Source organism: Barbus barbus (genome assembly GCF_936440315.1).
Source record: "Barbus barbus genome assembly, chromosome: 48".
Classification (NCBI taxonomy): Eukaryota; Metazoa; Chordata; class Actinopteri; order Cypriniformes; family Cyprinidae; genus Barbus; species Barbus barbus.
Genome location: NC_136726.1, coordinates 7,843,414 through 7,860,875, shown reverse-complemented (window position 1 = coordinate 7,860,875; position 17,462 = coordinate 7,843,414). Strand labels below are relative to the sequence as shown.

At 37.7% G+C, this 17,462-nt stretch overlaps 1 protein-coding gene and 1 long non-coding RNA gene across 2 annotated transcripts in view; one reads left to right on the top strand and one right to left on the bottom strand.

Annotated features, from left to right (window-relative positions):
- LOC306866344 (laminin subunit beta-4-like) overlaps window positions 1-17,462 on the top strand; it is a 31,079-nt gene that overhangs the window by 8,927 nt on the left and 4,690 nt on the right. The window contains exons 4-26 of the mRNA XM_079411483.1: window positions 7,939-8,074; window positions 8,169-8,242; window positions 8,336-8,524; window positions 8,613-8,676; window positions 9,060-9,274; window positions 10,070-10,190; window positions 10,323-10,511; window positions 11,203-11,358; window positions 11,531-11,643; window positions 11,742-11,821; window positions 11,899-12,031; window positions 12,131-12,415; window positions 12,506-12,691; window positions 12,789-12,898; window positions 13,228-13,348; window positions 13,462-13,639; window positions 13,741-13,884; window positions 14,049-14,280; window positions 14,848-15,005; window positions 15,144-15,368; window positions 16,391-16,608; window positions 16,730-16,826; window positions 16,903-17,257. Coding sequence (XP_079267609.1) covers window positions 7,939-8,074; window positions 8,169-8,242; window positions 8,336-8,524; window positions 8,613-8,676; window positions 9,060-9,274; window positions 10,070-10,190; window positions 10,323-10,511; window positions 11,203-11,358; window positions 11,531-11,643; window positions 11,742-11,821; window positions 11,899-12,031; window positions 12,131-12,415; window positions 12,506-12,691; window positions 12,789-12,898; window positions 13,228-13,348; window positions 13,462-13,639; window positions 13,741-13,884; window positions 14,049-14,280; window positions 14,848-15,005; window positions 15,144-15,368; window positions 16,391-16,608; window positions 16,730-16,826; window positions 16,903-17,257 — 3,779 coding nt within the window. The remainder of the gene's footprint in view (window positions 1-7,938; window positions 8,075-8,168; window positions 8,243-8,335; window positions 8,525-8,612; window positions 8,677-9,059; window positions 9,275-10,069; window positions 10,191-10,322; window positions 10,512-11,202; window positions 11,359-11,530; window positions 11,644-11,741; window positions 11,822-11,898; window positions 12,032-12,130; window positions 12,416-12,505; window positions 12,692-12,788; window positions 12,899-13,227; window positions 13,349-13,461; window positions 13,640-13,740; window positions 13,885-14,048; window positions 14,281-14,847; window positions 15,006-15,143; window positions 15,369-16,390; window positions 16,609-16,729; window positions 16,827-16,902; window positions 17,258-17,462) is intronic.
- On the bottom strand, window positions 722-4,258 carry LOC306866345. Its single transcript, XR_013783937.1, has 3 exons — window positions 4,127-4,258; window positions 1,577-1,670; window positions 722-912 (listed from the first exon to the last, which is right to left on the bottom strand). It is a non-coding gene; the product is annotated as an uncharacterized lncRNA (long non-coding RNA).

The following is a 17,462-nucleotide window of genomic DNA, read 5'->3' as shown; positions in this document are numbered from 1 at the left end:
ATGTGCAAAAACTCATGTGATCACATGTGACCACATGCACATGTGATTTTGCAAATGTGAAATTTAACATGTAAAAACATGTGATTTTGCACATGTGAAATATGTGGATCACATGTGAAACATGTGTTTTGCACATGGGAAATGTGTGCTTTTGGAACATTTGCACATGTGAGTACATGTGAAACACATGTAATCACATGTGAAACACATGTAAATCACATGTGAAACACATGTAAATCACATGTGAAACACATGTAAAACATGTTAAATTTGATCACATGTGAAACATGTTAAATTTCAATTAGAGCCCCATGAGAAACCTATAAGCACATGTGAAACCCATGAGATCACATGTGAAACCTATAAGCACATGTGAAACCCATGAGATCACATGTGAAACCTATAAGCACATGTGAAACCCATGAGATCACATGTGAAACCTATAAGCACATGTGAAACCCATGAGATCACATGTTAAACCTGAAAATTCCCATGTGAAACATATAATTACATGTGAAACGTAAAATTCCCATTAGAGACCCATGGAATAACATTTGAAACCCATCAACAATCTATGTTAAACCTACACCACATGTAAACCTGCAACTTCATGTGAAACCCATGTAAAAATCATTCAGCAAAATACCACAGAAAACGGTAGGCCTACCATGTTCTTTTGTAGGGCCTATAGCCATGTTTCCCAACATTAAAACAAATAATTCAAATTGAGCTTTTATTTCATTTCAAAAATATGCAGTACAAATTGAATGTTTAAAACAAAGCAAAACCAAATTAAAATTATACATTAAAAAAAAAAGCCTCTAAAACGATTATGTATAAGGGCATGTGTGTGTATTGTGTGTTTGTGAACGTGTGTTGTCTCAGTCCTCTGTGCCTCCTTCAGCAGGCATCCTGTTTTGGGATAGAAAAACAATCAAAGATTAGGGCAGTGCAAACACAAGTCTATCCTGATAAACTAAGCAAAGTAAATAGGGTCAATCAGAGCAAATAATGCAAAAGTGCTGCTTCAGGGTGTAACATCTCGGTGCTCTTTGGTTGTTTGGGATAATTAAGATATAAGAACTTAGGAACTCCAAGGCACCCGAAGTAAGTAGAAAAAAGTTAAAAAGCCTTTATTTCATTCATGGCTTAAACATTAAAATTGGTGACAGATCCACCTACGTGTTGGGTAATTTTGGGGTAATAGGGTCAATTTTGATTTCATGATATACGTTTTATTTTAAGGTTGAAAAAACGGTGTTTGAAGCTTTTGATTTTCACAGATGACTGATTTGCTGTGTTCGGATTTAAAGACTGTTAGCTATTAAGCCTATATATTTTTAGTGATATTATTATTATTAATTTGTAATTGTATTGTTAATAGTGTCATTAAATGTTTTGTGAATATGCTATGGAAACAAAAAATGCTGGTGAACAGCAATGTCGTTTTCATCTTGGCTTAAAACAACTGTATAAGAGTGATGCGTCTCTTTTATAAAAAGCACTTTTGACAATTTGTGAATAAATCACAAAATAGACTGAGGAATAGACTGATGTTGGATCATCTGAAGATTACCTTTCTGCTCGTCTCCTCAGATCTTTTAACTTCTGTGCCATGCAGACCTTGATCTCAGTGCCTCCGATGCCTGGGTGTGTCTTTTTGACATGGTCTGTAAGAAATGAGATTGATAATATTCAAATTTGAAAACAAGTTTGGAGTTAGTTGCCAAAGAGAGCCTAAATAATACAATAATCCATACTGTGTAAAACAGATGTCAGTGTTTCATCCAAGAGTGCAAAAGTATTATTTTCATTAGAGTATGACCTCTCTTTGCTTTGGAGATGTGAAAAATAATTTTTTTGTGTGCTAAAGGAGTCATGTGTACTAAAGGAGTCATGAAATGGATAATCAAAATATTCTTGATATATACACATTTAAGAGGTGAGATTAGAAAATGATATTTTTAGTGCAAAACACTTTGCAAACTTTATGAACTCCAGGAACAAAATATAAAATACCAAAACTGCATTTAAAGTGTCAACGATTTTGATTTCTGACCATTAAGGAGAGAATGTACAGTGAAATGACAACGCGACATGATGTGACATAACTGCCAGATTCAAACTGTGCTTTCGCATTATGGTTGGTGCTGAGCCAAAGACGGACTTGCTCAGCACTTTTCATATATCACAACTATTGATGTGCTGCTCCTTTAAGAAAGCAGGTAGAAGAATTACTACACCGTGTTGTTTGTCTCTTCAGACTTGCCGTAGTTCTCAATGCATGCAACAACCCTGAAGCACAGCTGAGCACTTTTCATCATCTTTTACACGTTTTGTCTTCATAACTCTGAAGAACTTATGTCTGTAAGTGATGGTTAAAGTTGCATTTTCATGACAACCTTAATTAAAGACCGTTTGAATTACATATTTGTGTGAAACCTGTTAAAAACAAACTATAAACAATTTATCTTATTTATGCTAGATCATCCATGTGTCAAAGATTCAGCTCTCTAATCAATCAACTTTTGAGCCAGTCCAAAGAAGTATTGAATAAGTATCAAGAAGTATTGAAATAGTACACTTACAAGTATACTACTAGTACAGGGCTTGACGCTTACCTTTTCCCCAAGGAGCACATGTGCTCCTAAGTCAAAAAATTTAGGAGCGCATTAAAAAAATTTAGGGGCGCAATGCAAATTTTTCAAATGAGGTGTTTTAGCTTAATAAGGGGATACAAAGAGACATTTACAAGCACAATTATTTAATTTATCAGAATACAGAAAGTACACAAGGTTTACTTCAGACACTATTAAATAGGCTAATTATTAGTTATAATCCTATTAAACTGTGTCGGTATAAAATTTTCACAATAATCATTGAAACTTTTGTCACGGTATATGTTTTTGTTTTTAAATCACTATATATAATTTCTAAGTGAAAAAAAGTGTTGTCCTCCTAACAGGTTAAATAACTTTATTAAAGATAATTTACTAAAAGACTTTTATAAAAAATACATAAAAATATAAAGTAAACAAGTGTTTCAAGATTAGAGTGCAAAAGATTGTTCAAATGAACGAAAGAACAATAGGTAAGTAAGTCCCATTTATTAACATTAGTTAAAGCAGGTTAACATTAACTAAAAATGTGCAATAGCTAATTGTTGCAGTAGTTAATATTCTTTGTTAATGTTGATTAACTAACATAGTTGTATTTTTTTATTAATGTTAGCTCCATTGAATTATATTAAGACAACTTTTGATTTTATAATGTATTAATAAAAGTTTAAATTAAGATAGCATTATTAATAAATGCAGTTATTTGTTTTTTTCATGTTAACTAATGGAACTTGTGTTACTGAACAATAATAACGAATCAGTCGTTGATATATAGATAGACCCACTGTTCTCTATTATAGATCAGTGGATGGGCCATGTTTTAGGTTAGAAAAAATGTTTGAAAATAAATAGTCATTAAGTCTTTAAGATTTATTTGATGCTATTGTGAAGACTAAAGCGAATATAAATATCTAAATGACTGTGAGTGTGAAACATTATTTACACAGTTTTAGGAAAGTAGCGCAGCTGATTTGTTTACTGGGTTACCGGGGTAACGGCAGCCTCATTCAGCGCGTCTTCACTTTAACTCGCTCCGCTTTTCTTCTCATCTGTGCTCATTTAAATTAAACCGTTGCCTTTTTAAAGTTCTGTAATCATATGAGGCTGCATCGCAATTTTTCCATAAATAGAATAAATTAATACGTTTGTTATAGGCTACTGTATAAGTTAGGCTGTTTTGTATTCGCACTTGTGCTCCTAAATATATTTTCCAGTTCGCACACATCTATTTTTAGTCGCAAATGCGAGTGAAATGCTCGTACTGTCGAGCCCTGTAGTACACTGATATTTGTATACTTACTACATAAAGTATGCTTAAAAATATACTTGAACTTTACTTAAGTATACTTAATAAAATTAATTTAAAGTATACTTCTTTTTGTAAGGGTAGTTTTTTAGAACCAAAAACAAAAAAGTGCATATTAGATGAAACCATGGTTTTTAGATGTAGTAATGTATTGCTTGTTGAACATAGCTTGACCGATGGAATCTGTACTATAACCACTCACCACGTACTCCTGAATGAGATCTTTAGGGTCCTCATTAAGATAGATACAGAGTCCTTTGATGGCAAGTTCACGAGCTGCATCAATGTCATCCTTAAAAAAATAAGCCAGAGCAGAAAAAGAAAGGTTAGTTACAGACATTACTCAAAACACAATTAAACAAAAGAGCACAATAGGTCTCATTCACTAAAAGTTCATAATTTATATTATGAGTATGGCAAACATGCATGTTATATTCTAGAAAACAGATAATAGCTTGATATTATGATGTGAAACGTAATGCAATTAACATCAAGTACAAAAAATAGAGTATGAATACATGCAAATAATTTCTAGTGTGCTAACCTGAAGCTAAACAATGCATTTTTTAAAATCAGTTTAATCTACTGAACATTTAATGTCATGTCTGATGCAAAATGGGTTAAGGTGGGGTAAATAATGAAGAAAATACAGCTAGACTGACTGCTTTACACCTTATCATATCATGTTGTGTGATTCAATGAAATACTCTTGACCCATAAATTTAGCAGTCTGACAGGCAAACCCAATGGAAAATCATTCACTAAAAATAAAAAATGCATTAAAAACTTTAAGAGAGACCTCACATGGGTCATTTGAATCACCAAATGTTAACATCAGTGCTATCAGCATAGTAAAAACCTTTGGTAAAAACTTGTCCATATGCTGTGCAGACACAGTGGGAGAATGGCAGGTACGTTAACCAGCTGGAACCTAACTTTCCCCTTGAATTAACGTTACTCACCCTCAAGTCGTTTGACAACCCTAGGACATCCGTTCATCTTTGTAACGAGCTTTCTGACTCGCGCCCATAGACAGCAATGTAACTGACATTCAAAGCGCAGAATGTCAGTTACGTTGCTGTCTATGGGCGCGAGTCAGAAAACCTACATACACTGACGGAGCATGGAGCGCTTTTGTCCATTGCTGTGATAAGACAACGGCGACGAACCCCTCCCCCACCTAAATACAAACCTAAAGTCAGTGGAGGGTAGCTCAGAGGTAACACAGATTGTCGAATCTGGTCCTAAAAACACATATCAGTGAACTTGGAAGCAGCGGGTTTTCTGACTACAAAGCACAACAACGTTGACATATTTAAGACATTTTTTTTTAACCAATTTCAATGCTTTACGTTCCATGTAAAGTGCAAAAACGTTTAACGTCAATCTCCATCTCGATATAGTTAAGACTTGTATAATTATTCTTTGTCATAAGGTATTATTAAACCTTGCTCTTATGAAGCATTAATAAATTCAGTTAGGTTTCCCCTTGTTACACATAACGTACGTTACGCATTCTTTCCTATCAACCCTCACCACAAAATTCCGTTAAATATTTATAATCACTGATTCTGAAAATCTAAGTTAACTCTAAACGCTGTGAAATGAACACTTTTTAGCCAATGTTGACGGGCATTAGCCTATTAATCGCCTGATGAAAACTTAGTATCCATTTGTGAGTGATTTAATTGCAGTTTGGAAAATTACGAGTAATATTTACCCTTATAGGCCTAACGTTAAGTTACCTCAAAAAAAAATTCTGCGATTACACTCGACGAAATATGCCGTCGATATGATTTAAAAGCGTGTGGAGCTATCTTAAAACACTATTGTTGCATTTAATCTGACAATGAATGCATTTTTAGTATTATCATACGATTTTTTAAAATGAAATTCTTACCTTTTAACAAGCTTTGGAAACATGTCAGTCAGTCCCCTCAAGTGTGCTTTCCCAGACCAACGGTTCTGCTTTTCAAAGCGCATGAGCGGATGCTCTCGTGCACGTTGCTCCCGCGTAAATGATAAGAGAACTTCACAAAACTGAATTAGATTAATTGTACACAATGGAATTAAATTGAGAAGAAAATGTAAAGTAATCGTGTGACATGAGCTCATTTTAATTAAGTAAATCAAACAGCAGAAAAAAATAATTTTACGTGATCACCATTTGTTGGAAATCTGAATCAATTTGAACATTTTCTTGCAAAGTGATTATATCATGTTTTGATGACTGTTGAATTTCATTTAGACTTTACACAATAAAATTATGTTTGCATCTCAAACATAAATTTATTAAGTAGACTGTAAGTGTATTGTTTAAGTGAATTCAGTAAAACTGCTTTTCCTTTTTTTCAGTGCGGGTCTAAACACGGGTTTAAAACAATCATGTGCAAACGTAAAAATATATGCATATTTTTAGGAACACATCTACAAAAATATGCCTGTATTTGAAGTTGATCAAATAATTTAGAAATAGACGAAATTGCGTGGCATATAGTGTTGTAGCCGCGTCTGTTCGATTTGTAAAATGTTATAAGGCTACTCAGTTTCGTGGTAATGTTAGCCATGTTCTTCATGTAACGGCCTTTTGACAGCTTTGGCTGAAGTTGTCCTTGTGTTAATGGTCATGTAATAACTTCTGTATGACCTGGCAATAAACATTTTTGTAAGTGTGTCTATAATATGATAGTCTAAAATGATTTTATTTCGGTTGCGGGTCGGGTGGTCGGTTCTATTTTAAGCGGGTCGGATGCGGGTGCGGATTTACAAAATCGGACCCATGCAGGACTCTGCTTGTCAGTACTTACCACTTAATTATCACTTTTGTATCCGGCACTAGACTGCATAGCTCAGCTTATGGGGATGAATGAAACATCAACATCGTGTAAGTTGTGTTTGGGTATTTGTTCATTAACATATAACATTTTAATTATGAATGAGTTTCAAAAAGATCAGAGTCAGTAAAATGATCTGAACTTCCCATTACAATGAAGCTGAAAATGTACAGTATTTGTGACGTGTGTAACATGATTCACATGTTAAAACCTATTAAAACATGTTCAAATATATTTCACATGTGCTCCATATTATAACCTATAGTAACATGTTTTCCACATGTGCTCCATTATGTTCACATGTGGTGACATGTTGTTCACATGTGGTGACATGAGGTCACACGTGATCACATGTAAAAAACATGTGATAACATGTGAAATTCATGTGTTTTTTCTGTAAGGGGCGCTCCTAAAAAGAAAAGGAAGCGCACTTTTTACAATGGCAGGGCCTGTCATCTTGTCTTTTTGGCTTGTTGTTTCTGATTGCACTTTAACCCCAAGGGGGAAATCCAGATTAAATCCCAGAAGGGAAAATCAAAACAAAATGAAGTTAAAACTTGTTTTGAACAATTTCTTTGTCATCTGCAGATTGATTTTAAGTAGGGATTTTAAATCGGGGATTTTTTTCTTAGGCCATATCGCCCAGCCCTAATCAAGACATTAATTTGATCTCAAAATGCTTATCAAACGTTATTACTCCGCCACTTGACGTCATTAACAACCTGTTATATTGTTGAACCAACATGGTTTGAAAGACAGATGTGCAAGAAAGTTACTATGGTTTCTGGAAACGGTCAAGATCAGCTAGTTAATTTCTCCAACGATGCACTGCATTGTGGTAGCTAAAGGTAGGGTAGGCGATTTTGGAGAGGCTAGCAATAGTTAGCTAGCTTTGAAAGCATAAGATACCACTCTTCCTGCAAATCACTCTCCAAAGCCATGCCTTAACCAAAACATATGAACATGCACAGCACAGGCAGACCAGAGCCTAACCAACAACATGATGAGAGACATGATGAGAAATGCATCCCTGAATGATTCATTTATGAATCTGACTGATTTGGTTGACCAACCATAACTGTTAATGGAGCAGAAAAACAAATTTCATTCTGTTCATCACACTAGAATTATTACATATTGCCATTTAAAATACATTATTGTCCTTTGTCTCAAAACTCAGAATCAGCGCAAGTGCTTCATCTGTGACTCCAGGAGCCCCTACAATCTCCACCACAATTCCAACAGCCACCGCGTAGAGAACATCATCACCACCTTCCAACCCGAACGCAAGATGAGCTGGTGGCAGTCCGAGAATGGTGCGGTCCTCAAACTACCGTTTTTGCATGAACTTAATTTAAGTAAAATTCTGCTAGTATTAAGACTTAATTTTGCTTAATTTAAAAATTCCAGGTGTGCATGAAGTCAGCATTCAGTTGGATCTGGAATCAATGTTTCAGTTTAGTCATCTGATATTGACGTTCAAGGTATGTTCAATGCTTTCCATGTACCTCATTTAAAAACTTAAATTCATTGATATTTTATGTGATAATCTTTTGATAACAAATGCTCTGAAACAGAGTTTTCGGCCTGCTGCCATGTTGGTCGAGAGGTCGAAAGACTTTGGGAGAACCTGGAAAGTTTTCCGCTACTTTGCGGAGGACTGTGCCAACTCCTTCCCCGGTGTCTCTGAGGGGCCAGCAGACAGTATTGATGACCTTATCTGTGATAGTCGCTACTCTGGTGCAGAGCCATCCACCGATGGAGAGGTATAGTCACAGAGCAATCCTGAATGAATCCAATCTGTTCAATTACTTATTAACATAAATATCAGGTCTAACTTTGCTTTTCATCCAGGTGGTGTTGAAAGCCTTGGATCCCAGTTTTGACATCCATGATCCTTACGACCCTACTATACAAGGTTGATGTCTCGTTTGAAGAGGTTTTGTTTCTTTTCGAAATACGACAGTAATGTCAGGCCAGGATGATGCCTAAAGGCATGTCCAACAAGCAAAAGGCCTCGATATCTTAATGATGAGCTCATTGTGAGCTAGACACTGTAAAGGAAATTTACACTATTCAAACTTGTCATAACATAGTTTGTTCCACTGATTCAGACCTGCTTTTCTTTTTCAGGACCCAAATCATAACTAATGCACTGATATTTAAATTTTGGCCGATATCAATAAGACAATAGTTATTCATGTTACAGCCAATACTGATAAATTAAAATATCTAATATCGATAACAAGATATGGTATCAATATATTCTTAAACATAAGCAATACTTCTTATGGTCCTCAGAGCTGATCACCCTGACGAACCTGCGAGTAAACTTTACCCGTTTGATCACCCTGGGCGACACGTTGCTCACGCGAAGGAGGAGGAACCCACAGGATAAGTACTATTATGCCCTCTATGAGATGGTGGTTCGGGGGAGCTGCTTCTGCAATGGCCACGCCAATCAGTGCATTCCCGTGGATGGCACACGTGGAGATACCTTTAGTGAGCCTGGCATGGTGAGCATACTCCTGCTAGAAAGAAAAAGCACATGAGACCTCCTTAATATCTGAACTGTTTCTCCTAGACAGCATTGAGATTAATTGGAGACATAGCCCAGATAGTCTCCTAATTATCTTCTTTACATTTTCAGAAGAGATCTTAAAGGGATAGTTCACCCAAAAATGAAAATTCGGTCATCATTTACTCACCCTCAAGTAGTTCCAAACCTGTATGAATGTCTTTGTTCTGCTGAGCACAAAGGAAGCTATTCTGAAGAATGTGGGAAACAGAGCAGTTCTGGGGCACCTTTGACTTCCATAGTATTCCATAGTAACAGCCTGGTTACAAACTTTCTTCAAAATATCTTCCTTTGTGTTCAGCAGAACAAAGAAATTCATACAGGTTTGGAACTACTTGAGGGTGAGTAAATGATGACAGAATTTTCATTTTTGGGTGAACTACCCCTTTAATGTCTTATACTGTGCTCAGAATACCAAAGTCATGAAAATCTGTACGTTTGAAACAGTTCATTTCCCATCCACATTTCTGAGGAAGGACTTTTAAGTATAGTCGCATTCATTGTTCTTTACACCATTTCTGAAAAATATGCATAAATGTATTTTTGTCTTTATAGGGCAGTTAACAATAATTACTACCTGTCATGCTTCAGTGTAGTAGAAAGGTTTTGCCCTGCTTTTATGGGACCTGTTTTTATTCTTAAATTACTAGCTTAGTTTAAAGATATTATCTATGCTTTAAAATGATTGTCTGTTTTACGATCTTTTGATATTCGCTTTCTGTCTTTGCTCAAGGTACATGCTAAATGTGTTTGCCAACACAACACTGCAGGGTTCAACTGCGAGCGCTGTCAAGACTTCTACCATGACGCCCCCTGGAGGCCAGGAGGAAAAACAGACTCGAATGTTTGCAGAAGTAAGTGGCACTTAAGACAATTGATAGTTTAAAACACAATAAAAACAAAAATGTGAAGTGGCTGGAGGAACTCATTAAAACATTGGGAGAAACAATGAAAAGCCATATGTAACTCTTCCTTCAATGTTTCAGGGTGTAACTGCCATAGTCATTCAGAGAAATGTCACTTTGACTTAGCACGCTATCTGGCCACTGGTGGGGTTAGTGGTGGTGTGTGTGATGACTGCAGGAACAACCGTGCTGGACCCCAGTGTGATCTGTGTGGGCCGTATTACTACCAGGACCCTCAACGCTCTATGGACGACCCCAATGCCTGTATACGTGAGTGACTTGGTGAACCATAAAATCCTCTAGATGCACAAAGAAATTATTCTATTGTATGTTTTTCATTGTTGTCAACTAAAATAATCATTGCATTCCAGTGGAAAGGGTACTTAGATGTTTACATTTATTCATTTAGCAGACACTTTTATCCAAAGTGACTTACAAATGAGCAATCCAAGAAGCGATTCATCATAAAGAGGCAAATAAATTAAATAACTTTTCAAGACGCATTTAAGGCCTCCCAGAAGAGATGAGTTTTCAGCTGTCTCGTGAATATTGTCATGGATTTAGAATTCCGGATGAGGGTGGGAAGATCATTCCACCAGAAAGTGATTTTGTGCCTATCTGCGATGCCACCACAAGGCGTCACTTACTTACCGACCTTAAGTTCCTGGTGCAGAGCCTGTGGCTGTTAATAAGCAATTAATATCATGAAATTGATGCGAGACGCAGCTGGTAGGCAGTGCAGAGATAAAGAGAGATGTCACAATGAGCCCTTTTGAGCTCACTGAAGACCAGTCGAGCTGCTGCATTCTGAATCATTTGTAGAAGCTTGATTGCACATGATGAAGTCCTGTCAGAAAGAGCATTGCAGTAGTCCAGATTAGAAATAACAAAGGCCTGGACAAGAAGTTGTACAGCATTCTCCACTATGAAAGGCCTGATCTTTCTGATGTTTCCTATCCAGCTTGTGAATGTAATCCTGATGGCTCAGTGGACCGAGGTCTGTGTGATCCAGTAACTGGCCAGTGTGTGTGTAAACAGAATGTTGGAGGAGAGCGCTGTGACCTCTGCAAGTTTGGGTTCTACGGGTTCAGCCGGGACGACCCTAGTGGCTGTCAGTGTAAGTGTTCCTTCACCCCCAGAATGGGACTCAACTGGCGCATTTCTTACTAAATAACGTTTTTAAATGAATTTGAAATGCTAAGGCTTTTTGCATTTACCTACTTGCAGAAGGTATGTATTTTCTTAAAACTTTTCATCTGATCCGTATTCATTCATTTATCCATGTCCAGTGTGTAGGTGTAATTTCATGGGAACTATACGCACTGGCAACCCTTGTGATCAAACAACTGGAACATGCATCTGCGAGCCATTAGCTTTCGGCCCACAGTGTGACCAGTGTCTGGTGAGCTGAACCTCTCCATTAGACCACAAGGATATAAACTTAAATAGTCATTAATGCTTGGAAATGTTAATATTTTGCTTTGTTGTCCAATTTTTCAGCCAGGATACTGGGGTCTGGGAAACACAGTCTATGGCTGCTTACCCTGCGACTGTGACATTGGAGGGGCATTGAGAACTGAGTAAGATACTACAGTTTCCTTTCTTAAACAAACCATAGATTAATTGTTTACAAGGCTGTATGTGCATATTCACACAGATGTTCCTCAGTGGATGGCCAGTGTGAATGCAGGCCTAACATGGTAGACCCCAAATGTAGTGAGCCGGCCCCTGGATATTTCCTGGCCCCTCTTGATTTCTATATCTATGAGGCTGAACATGCAGCACCTCTGGTGAGAGACTGGGATGTGATTTTTGTACTAAATTATATTCTTAATCATTCATAAGAATGAAGAGACCCTCATGACTTAGGGTCATTTCCACTTCCGCAGATGGCAATTTCTCCATTTATACAAGCCCCTCCATTGGTCTACCCCCCGGAACAGATACCTGTACGACCAACCAAGCTCCCTCTCTGCCCCTCTGCCCCAAAACCTTATAAAGAAACTGAACCCCCAACAGTGAAGCCATCTCCGACCCCATACAACCCACATGTCACACTACCCATCTGTGAGCACTACTACAGACAGAGGGGTTATGACTTCAAGATCAGTAATGGCAGGGTTGTGGTGGTCAAGCGTGAGAAGCGGGGAACTCGAAGAAGAAGACAAGGCCAGGTAAAGTTTGAACTGGCAGATAAACAACCTGTCCAAGTTATATTGTCACAAAATTTTATGTGATTGTCTTACTTCGTCATTCCTGTGCAGAGAATAATCCCCTTTGAACCAGGCTCACCTCTTCAGATCATTCTGCGACAGCGCACCCCAGATCAGCCCATCACTTGGACTGGACCAGGTTTTGTGCGAGTTCAGGATGGGGCTGGACTTAGATTTAAAGTCAGCAATATACCAACTACTCTTGACTACTATGTAGTTGTCCGCTATGAACCAGAGGTCAGCCAGCCCTTTCATTAAATATTTGAATATCAGTGTTTGTTTGAAATGTTTTGGTCCATTTAACATTTATGTACTCAAAATGTTATCTTTGCAGTCCACCGATGATTGGACAGCTATTGTGAACGTTGTATCTTTTGGATCAGGGGATAGACGATGTCCGAATGACCCGTCTGATAAAATGTTTACTCTTCCTGCCTCTGGAAGGTGAGATTTTTTTATAGTGTATTTTGCATATATTGAACAGGTTTTCGTTGAGTGCTAATTTAGTAGGGAATTGTTCACACAAAAAGGAAAATTATGGCATTGTTTACTTATGCTCATGCTGTTCCAAACGTGTGATCATCTTTTTCCTGCAGAATAGAAAAAAATACATTTTGTCCGTACATTGAAAGTCAGTAGGGTCAAATGTGGTTTGGACCCCATTACCTTTCATTGTATGAACTATCCTTTAAGAGCTCATGTTCTTGAAAGCATTTTTCATGTCAAGTAAAATTATCTCCTTCATCTAACTACATTTAATTCTTCACATACAGGACAGCCACTCTGGATCTTCCAATATGCCTCAGTGATGGTAATAAATACCATGTGGACATCACATTTAGAAAGATGCCCAGTGCCGACCCTCAGATCAGCTCATACATCCTGATTGACTCTGTAAGATTTCAACCAGTCAGACCTTGTTTTTGCAAGATCATTGGAAAAGATGAAATTGAAAATTATCTACCGTTTGTTTAGTAAATTAATTTATCCTTTTTCACTTTCTATAGATGGGCCTCATTCCCAAAGTGGACTCACTCCCAAACTTCTGCACGCAGTCATATCAAGCTCAGTTTCAGCGATACCGCTGTATTGAGTTGGGTGCACAGGCAGGACAACACACCCTTCCTGAAGTATGTGAGAAGCTTATTGGGAGTATGTCAGCTTTCATTCACAATGGTGCAGTGTGTGAGTATTGTCTAAATTTACATCACAGATATACACACGCATTTAATTCTATGATGCATTGTTACCTTGTATTAACTATATGCATCTGTGTAAATAAACAGCTTGCAACTGTCATCAAGTTGGAGCGTATGGCTCATCTTGCAGTAAATTCGGTGGACAGTGTCAATGCAAACCCAACGTTATTGGTCGGTGCTGTGATTCCTGTACTCCTCTGACATATGGGCTTGGGCCAGATGGCTGCTCACGTAAGCTACATTCTCATATACAGAGATGACATGATATAACAAATTATTTAAAAATACATTTTCGAAACCATATGAAATGAATACAACGTTTTTAGAACATGGAACATGTTTTGTAAACTAACTTCTTTATCTTCGACATTCTTATTTGTCATTGACTCCTCTAGCATGTGACTGTGATCCGTCTGGCTCTACTGCTGAGCTTTGTGACCAGACAACTGGTCAATGCTCGTGTCGAGAAGGAGTAACTGCTCGTCGATGTGATAAATGTTACTCTGGTTACTATGGTTTTCCCCTGTGCAGACGTTGCCAATGCAATGGGTTGGCTGACATCTGTGACCTGGTCACTGGAGACTGTCTGGACTGCAGGAAACACTCCATTGGACCCCACTGTGAAAGGCAAGAGAGGATTTGATATCATATTTTCAGTGTTACACTACAATAAATTAATCCTTACAATTAAAAGGATAATTCACCCCAAATTTAAATTCTGTCATTAATTACTCGCTATCTTCAGAACACAACTTAAGATAATGTTGATGAAATCCGAGAGCTTTCTGACCCTGCATAGACAGCACCACAACTGACACGTTCAAGGCCCAGAAAGGTAGTAAGGACATTGTTAAAATAGTCCATGTCACAGCAGTGGTTCAACCTTAATTTCATGAAGCTACGAGAATACTTTTTTGCACAAAGAAAACAAAAATACAGCAATAACCAACAGCAAAAGCAATTCAGCAGCAGCAGCGTAGCAGATTTATTCCACCAAGACCAAATAAATAAACACGGTCATATCCATTACCATACTAAAATCTACAGAGAGTAGTCATAATAGAAATATATTAATTTGTGTTCCCAAGATAAATGAAGGTCTTACAGATTTGGAACGACATGTGGGTAAGTAATTAAGGAGAGTTTTTGGGTAACTTATCCCTTTACGATGCTAATGGTCATTTTCTGTTCCAGGTGTAAGGATGGTTATGTTGGTGACCCTGTTTCTGGGCAGCCATGTGAGCCATGCTTATGTCCAGATGTGAATGGAAGTGGACGCTTCTTTGCCATTTCCTGCAACAAAGATCCATACTCTGGAGCTCCATACTGTGAATGTCTGCCTGGACATACAGGTCCTTGTTCACTCTTTCATACACAGCATTTAAAAAACCATCAAAGAGTCTTCCAGTTACCTGTTTGATGTTACACACAGTGTGGTAAAGATACAACAATGTAAAATAAGAACACCTATTATAAATTTTACGTTGTAGGTCTCAACTGTGACTCCTGCGCTCCTGGTTACTACGGTGATCTGAGGTTGCCAGGTGGCCGATGTGAGGAGTGTTGTTGCAACAATAACATTGATCCTCGTGACGGTGAAGCATGTGATGCTGTAACTGGTGAATGTTTGCGCTGCTTACATAACACAGAGGGGCCACGCTGTCAGAGCTGTAAACGTGGATACTATGGCAATGCGCTCGCTCAAGACTGCAAAGGTACAGGTTTAAAAGGATACATTACTCTAATATGGTTAATGTGGCCCAAATAACAACCAAGGAGAACCAAATTTCTCTTGTTTCCTATGTCTAATGATAAAACAATGACAATAAACATTTTAGTGGCTTTCCACCAGGGCGGTCCCCTGGTTGCATTCACACTGCCAGTAGTAATTCTTACATGACATTAGCCAGTTGACAGCATTGTTATATAGCACAACATTCAACAATATCAACAACTGTAGAATGAAGATGGCTTCATCCATCTATTGCTCTTTTCCACGTTCGTGGAGTTAGCTTGTAGAGAACGTGAGTAAACTGTGTGTTTACATGGCTGAATGGCGGGAGCCATATACATACGTCACTGGTAGTTCCTGTTGTACTTGGTTATACCCTACTCTGAAGTAAGAGCTAATTCAGTCCCCGCAAAAGGCATTCCTGTAACTAAAATTCCCAGTTCCTGAGGTTTGAACACATCAAAAAGTGGGTATTTCCACCAATAATTATAGGAACTAAGAAATAGATAACTTAGAGAATACTGTTAATATGGCCCAAAATATAAGCACATACATTTTAACATTGAAGTCATAATCAAACGGAGAAGTAGTAATAGATATTTTCTTCCGTATTGTGATGTTCATCCCAGTGATTATCATAATTGATTATGGAAAAAATTTTGATTATCGAAAAAATTGGGCGATCTCTCGGTTGTTAATCGGTTGGTTTGACTTGAGGGTGTTGCATTCAAAAATGAATGCGAGCTTGCAGTTGATTGGGAAATGACTGGCTTATGTCACCAGAGCTAGTGTGACATATTGATCAAATAAAAAAAAGAAATAACAACTACATGGACAAATCATTCACAATCAGATCTATAACATGCATTTATAAAAATCACACAAGGGGATAAAATGCTTCACGTAAATTACACATTGTTTTGGCAACAGATATGTATTATTATTTAATTAAGTTTTTATTTGCTTTCATAAACAACATATGTCATGTTTTTATTGTCTACTTAGAATGTTCTTGTGACTGGAGGGGCACAGATGACACAAAGTGTCCAGCTGGAAGCCCCTGTTTCTGTGACCAGAAAACTGGCCAGTGCCCATGTCGCACAGGTGTCAAGGGAACCCTATGTAATGAGTGTGAGGATGGATACTGGAACCTGGATGGGGATTCTGGATGCCAGCCATGTAAATGTGACCCAGAACATGCTCTCAACTACATCTGTGACAAGGTTAATATCTTCCGTTTATATAATCATTCATACAATAAATTCACTTTAGAAGAAGTGTCCCATCACATGGATGGCTATAATGGATTTTTGGGCTTCACACCTTTACTTTATGTCCTTCTAGATCACAGGCCAGTGTTTCTGCCAGCTAGAATATGGAGGCAGAAAATGTGACGAGTGTGGGCCGAATCACTTTGGAAACCCAGATATACAGTGCATGTGTAAGCTAGTAAACACAGAGTTTTGTTCTCTTCCAAGTCATTAATTAATAAATAAATTATATCATATTTCATTCAGCTTGTGACTGTAACATGGAGGGGACCATTCATCCAGCTTGTGACACTTACACGGGTGAGTGTTTGTGTAAGCCAGGGGTAACAGGTCTTTTCTGTGACGACTGCGCCCCGGGTCATGACACAAACTTTCCTGCCTGTGAACCCTGCCATGCCTGCTACCACCTCTGGGAGAAAATTGTCTCAGATGTTAGACTAGATAGTGAGAGGATAGAAACTATAAGGCCATGTCCTGAAGACGATCGGCCTATATCTGAACTACAAAACTTATGGAATTTGTTGGAGAAGCTACAAAGTCTGGGTAACATGACCGCCAAGGACGAGCTTGAAAAACTAGAGGAGCTCTTGGCACGCATTAGGTAATATAATTTGACACAATTTAATAGACATAATACAATATTTCTGGGTCAATGACACAATGCTCATTTTTATTCCAAATCCATTATTTTTTTCAAATATACACTTAAATGACTATTAAACACATATCTTCTATGATGAACATGTTTTTTTAAATGACGCAACTGGGAATGATTACAGTAGTCTTATGCGTTGACAACTTTCATC